The sequence below is a fragment of the Micromesistius poutassou genome, assembly GCF_964030765.1.
Source record: "Micromesistius poutassou genome assembly, chromosome: 11".
Classification (NCBI taxonomy): Eukaryota; Metazoa; Chordata; class Actinopteri; order Gadiformes; family Gadidae; genus Micromesistius; species Micromesistius poutassou.
Genome location: NC_140281.1, coordinates 5937012 through 5943406, shown reverse-complemented (window position 1 = coordinate 5943406; position 6395 = coordinate 5937012). Strand labels below are relative to the sequence as shown.

Genomic DNA, 6395 nt, shown 5'->3' with positions numbered 1-6395 from the left:
TGACAAAGTGAGTGTGCTGGCAACAGGTGGGGGTGCTGTAGACGGGTGGGGGTGCTGGAGACGGGTGGGGGTGCTGGAGACGGGTGAGGGTGTCGTCCAATCTGTCGTAACTCATTCTGTGTAGGCAGGTGACGTGCAGGAACATGGGTTGGAACTGTTTGCTAGAGTCAGCTCTCTCTCATAGGGCATTGAAATTACTGTATGTACGATTCTTAGGTGCTTGACATAATATATATGTTATTTTACTTGACTTTATTCCAAAGCAAATAGACTCCCTTTTATCTCTCTCTCTCTCGCTCTGTTGCTCCACAGTAGAGAGAGAGAGAGATGAGAGAGAGAGAGGATAAGAGGGACATGACATAGTAAGGATAGCAGAGCACAAAAGAGTGTAAGAAGTGGGCCAATCCTGCGACCATATGGGCATGTGGGCTTCTGTTTTTGAGTGTGTCTGAGTGTGTGCATGTGCGCATGTGTTTCTGTGAGCAGTATGTGAGCAAGGAATGATAGTGCAAGGTTTGCAGGAGCACTTTTTTGAGCCATAAGTACAGGACTGTCGACATGAGCCGAGCCACGTTCTTTGAGGTAGGTCCAGCAGGACTTTACGTACTGTATTAACATGTGCCAATCTTATCCCAACACAGGCTATGTGACATGGAATGCTACATTGTGATATATGAATACAACAACATGTACATGATTAGATATTGTTTTGAATGTTTTTTGAATGTTATAACAACCATAATAGGCTACTTTTTCATTCAATGAATGAAACAGATACGGATGATGTATTCACACACAATACTACTGTATTACAAGACCGTATTTACACAATCACAATGCTAGAATACAATTTTGAAAACAAGTAAACAAACTACGTCTCTATCCAGCATAGATTTAACGTCACAATGTTGTGTGCGATGTTCAGAATCAGTAGCCTATTTGAAATGAGGTCCTGGTATTTAAGTTGTTTATACCAGTAGATGTTTGATGCTGAAGCCCCATTGCCATATACTGTGTTCCCCTCAGTAGAAGATTCTAGCAATTTTTTGCTAGAATTTGCTAACTTTATTTCAGTCATGATGGTATTGTGCAACTTGTGCCACTCAAGCAAACATTGCTTTATGAGTGCTTTTTGTAGCCAGAAAAAACTATAGGGGATTTGACAGTTGTCACCTGTCGACTAACAAAACAAAACAACTTGAAAGTTTAATTAAATAGATTTTTTTTCAATGCAAAAGTTCTTTAAATGGTCTGTTTTACTTATTTGGGGCTATCACAGACGACAAGAGGATTCATTACAGCCACAAAGCACGTCTAAAGTTTATTCCACAACTTTCTGATGTGCAGATTATGAGAAAAGTAAAAAAAATGCGTGCATGATATTTTTTGTCCTCACACATTGTTGCTTCAACACCAGCATTCTTCCCTGGCTGCTAGTGTTTTCATTGAGCCAATATGTATACTTGTAAACGTGCAAAAAAAAAGTGCAGTAATGCCATAAGGGCAGTGGGCCAGTGGCCTCAGGTTCATCTATGATGCTCAGATGCATATGAGACAGAACCAAAGAAAATGAACCATTACTCACTTCACTGGTGTGTATTTATTTAACATTTGTGATTAGGATAATGTCATTTTGGTTTTGGCTCATCTGCCTCGTGATGCGGAAGCCTGGCACCGCCCACCTACGTACCTCCAATTTAAATTTCCCTTCTCTGTGCAAATAAAATGAAATACGAGTCTGGTAGGACCAGGCTAGTGATGCGGTACCCAGTGGCGGTCTTAACATAGAGGCATAGGTAGGCGACCGCTTGGGGCCCCCATAGTAGGGGGACCCCCAACCAGCCTCAATTTTTTATTTATTTTTTTGTTTTAAGTTGACAAACAGAGACGAAGCAAGACGAGTCTAAACGCGAAAACAAAATAAAGGGTTAGGAAAAGGGTTAAGAAATAAAGTTACCCAAGCGGCTCAAATAAAAGAAAAAAGCGAAAAGACGCCAATAAGTATTGGGCAACGCTGCCAAAGATGACACAGTTTTACGGCTACTGTTGGGGATACAGACAGGAACAACAATGTCCAAAGTGTTGAACATGCCGCTACAGCAGCAGCTAGCTGTGAAGTGGCGCTAGGTGAAGACCTGTGAGAAGACATCAATAAGTAGGACTCTGAAGCATCAGAAGCGTGTGATGTGGAGAACAATCTATCTTTTCTCTCTCTCTCTTTTTTTTTTAAATTTTAAATATATATATAGGTTTGTTTGAAATGTTCAATCTCAAGTGCAATGCCAATTGCAACCTCACGCATACAAAGTCAATTATTCCTCTTGGCAATATTTACTAAGTATATGACTGTTTGTGGGGGTTTACCATAACTACTTATCTTGCTGTTATATTGATTTGATCTTAAAAAAATAATAAACAGTGCTGGTTTTCCTGGCATTTTGGCAAAGACAGGTGTTATCTGTAACCTTATTCTCTGTTGGGTTCCATCGTGACTATTAGTTTGTGTAGTGCTACACTTTGTGTGTTCTCTGCTTTCCATCTTCATTTTGGAGTAAAGAAGTGTATGCAGGGTTTAAAGGGGAAGATTTTTTTCTCATCTCCAACCTTTACTTCTGCGTAGATTAGCTTTACCTGCCTATCCACTATTCAGTCAGTACATTTTTTTTCTCCGTTCTATTTTAAAGATCGGATGAGGTGGGCCCCATACATCTTCGCCTTGGGCCCCCAATTTGCTAAATCCGCCACTGGCGGTACCATATGTGTTGAATAGATACATATATAGATAAATCTTACTACTATATAATAGCAGGCCTGTCGGACAAGTTACTCGGACAAGTTGGTCAGTGCGCATGTGCCAAGCAGCCTGCAGCTCAAACACAAGCACTGCACGCAGGCACGCACATACAGGCCACATACAAATACACACACACACGCACATGTTTACGAACACATGCGTGCGCTGATGCAGACGTTTCAAGACTGAAGGCAGCGCAGGACACTGCATACGCACACACCGCACACACATGGACACACGCACGCACACACATGCATGCAAAGACACACTGCACGCACGCGGACGCAGATGTTGAAAGACAACGGCAAGATCAATCCTGCATCCCGCAATGTCTTGGATATTGATTAGTGGTGGATTTCATGATTCGTTTGAATGAATCAGTTCGCGTCGGTCAGTTCGCCAAGAAGAGTCGTTCATTCGTTCGTTCATTTCGTTCGCATTTCCGGTAGCGGTGAATCATGATTCTCAGTCACTGAGTCGGTCAGACTCGGCTCATCCCTCGTTCTCGTTCAAACGAATCGCAAATGCACGTTCGCGAATGTCGAGTCGGTCAGACTCAGCTCCTCCCTCGTTCTCGTTCAAACGAAACGCGAATGCATGTTCTCAGCCGAGTCGGTCAGACTCAGCTCCTCCCTCGTTCTCATTCTCAAATGAATCACGATCGTGCAATGGTGCAAACGGTCAACAATCAACACAACATTAACTAAGTTCCTTTTAGCTGAGGAGTGCTTCATGTTCAGAATCGGGATGTTGTTGCCCGGCTGACTCTCGTGACTTCTCAGTCCTCGAGCCTTCACCGCTAAACACAGTCAGTGAACGAATGGCCACTCGTGAGTCAGCGTGACTCAGCGACTAGTGGGTGGAGCTGGGAGTCGAGTCTCGGAGAATGAACGAGACGAACGACGACGAACGAGAGCGGCGAATCAGGTCGGTTCGTTCATTTTAAATAGTGGTTTGTTCAAAGTGATTCGTTCGCGAACGAGCCATCACTAATATTGATATCCCCCCCCCCCCCTTCCGTCTGTTTTAACGGCCCCGGCGTCGTCAAACTCTCCCAGGTCAGACATTCTGCTATAGACTGTAGAAGTTGCGATAAAAGAAGTGAAAAGACAATTTCTCACGTCGACAATGCAATGGCAGGTCGTTCATTTTATCATATAAATCTGTGTTTGAAATCGTTCCCTATTCACTCATTCACTATTCCTTATATCAGAGCTGCCAACTCTCATGGTTTCACCGTGTGACACATGTTTTTGCCTGCTTACACACACACACACGCCACACATCCAATTTCTCACGGCAAAAAAACAAACAAACACGCGTCCATCCGTCGTTTATAGTTCAAAATTGCTGTCAATCAAACAGCAACTCAGTCTTTCGCAGACCCTTCAATCATCACGCAGAAGCCCAGCGTCCAGGCCAGCCCACTCCTCCATTCACCCCCAGAGACGCTGAGCGTCCGTGGGAGGGACATAATCGCAGCATTATCCAATGACCGTCGACTTTCGATGCACTAAAAAAAGCTGTTCTATGCAGCCCCATTGAAATGGATGGACGCTGAGTTTCAACAGGCAAATGCACTGTGACGCTACGGGAATGTATGAGAAGGAAATGCGATAAGCAGCTGATTCAGAATGAACTCGTCTTCGAGATGGATGCATTTTTAGTCAATGAAATGTTAACACAACAGTATATATTTGACAATTTAATTGATTGAAATTTTAGGGGAAGCTGAGCTTCCCTTGCAGTCTTAGAGAAATCGCCACTGATAGGGAACGAACAAACGAGAATTCGGACACTAAGCTGAACATTTCTGAACGTCATTTGCGTCAGTAAATGCGCCCGCATTGAATTGTGGTATACGGGAATAACATGTAGGGAACATCGTATGTTCACTCAAATTTTGGGTATTTTAATGTCCACTATATAGTGAATGAAATTAACCACTGAGAATTCGAACACCACTACAAAATGGCGAGCACCCTTTATAGTGCACTATATCAGTGATAGGGAACGATTTCGAACACAGCTAGTGTTACGGCCATTCAGTTGATATTGTGTGTTTGCTACTCATTTTGTCTGCCTTTGCTCTCTTAAACCTGGTCCCACGTGTTCCACGATGGGAGTGTGCCCGTGTACGGGGCGTGTCCCACCTAATCGTATAAAAGTGGGCCTGGCCTTCGAGAGACGGAGGCGGGAGATTTGCTTTGTGTTTTGCTCCATGACTGTTAAGATCATTTTTGTTGATGCTTTTCACCGAAATGTCGGAAAATAAGCGTTGGTGAGTTCAGCGATATATTTGCGGGGCCTTTAACCTTTCCTTTAAGGTTTGCGTATTTTGTGGGACGTGTGGTTTATTATTTTTGAACAGTTCCTGTGGCTAGAGCATTTGTCTCGGGGGCACTCCCAGGCATTGGTGGAATCGCCTGTCTTCTGGTTGTTTTGCAATAACCAAGGACCAGTTGATACAATTGGCTGGTCATTATATAATTGAGCTTCCTTCCATTCGACTTTCATATGCGGACTCCTCCGCCAGCAGGGCCAGCTCCTCCGGCTGGACTCCGCATACAACCGAGAGGTCGGAACAATGGAGCATTGGAGAAATGATATGGACCCGAAGTGAGCTGACAGCTGTCTATTGAAAACATCTTTCTCGAATACTGCCTCGAATACTGAGTTTGTTGTTGCTGGTGACGTAAAGAGGTCAGCCGGTGGCTCTATTACCACTATTGGAAATGGTTACAGCGCCACCTATCGTACCGGGGCATGACATGCTTCGGCCAATGAATCGGTTTACTCACCGCCATGTATACTCGGACAATTGCAGTTGTCCAATTGCAGGGAATAGTCAAACTATGCCTTTAATCGGATTAAGCTGTGCATGTAAACGTACTGTGTCATGCAACTGGTCATGCAAAGTGGAGCTGTCCATGCTGAAAGCCAAAATCAAACAAGCAGTTTTCTGGTGTGAAGCCTGACATGTTGGCGGTGTCTCCTTCGAAGTTGAATGTTAATTCATTGCATACTGGATTGAATTCCAATTGTTCTCCATTCATTTCTGATGGATTTGTTTCTTTAAAAGACAGTGATGATTTAATTCAGGTAAAAATTCTCCGTGACACAGGAGCATCAGAGTCGTTTATACTGGAGTCTGTTCTACCATTTTCTTCCACTTCAAGTTCTGGAAGGTCTCTGTTAGTTTGGGGAATTGACCTTACTACTTTTGAAGTTCCTTTACATAGAGTCATGTTGTATTCTGAGTTAGTTGAGGGGGAGCTTGAGTTGGGAATACGCCCTGCCCTACCTGTTGACGATGTCCATGTGATCCTTGGAAATAATTATGCAGGACGTGTGTGGCAGAGTAATCCTGCGTCAGTGGTGTCTTCTTCTCCTCAGCTGAGAAATCAGACTGTTGATTGTTCAGAGCAGTTCCCTGACGTGTTTGCAGCTTGTGCTGTAACTCACTCAGCTACTTGTGCTGTGGTGGAGGCCAAACAGGTCAAGGTGGCTGCAGAGAAGACTAGGTTTGCCTTACCAGATTTTCCATTGAATCTGTCATATGGACCTAGTTAAGGAACAGGCTGCAGATCAGTCTTTGTGT

At 43.8% G+C, this 6395-nt stretch overlaps 1 protein-coding gene across 1 annotated transcript in view; it reads left to right on the top strand.

The window, feature by feature from the left end:
- Window positions 1-558: 558 nt before the first annotated feature.
- tecrl2a (trans-2,3-enoyl-CoA reductase-like 2a) overlaps window positions 559-6395 on the top strand; it is a gene marked incomplete at both ends in the record, with an annotated part of 36865 nt that continues 31028 nt past the window's right edge. The window contains one exon of the mRNA XM_084474852.1: window positions 559-582. Within this exon, the coding sequence (XP_084330978.1) occupies window positions 559-582 (24 nt within the window). The remainder of the gene's footprint in view (window positions 583-6395) is intronic.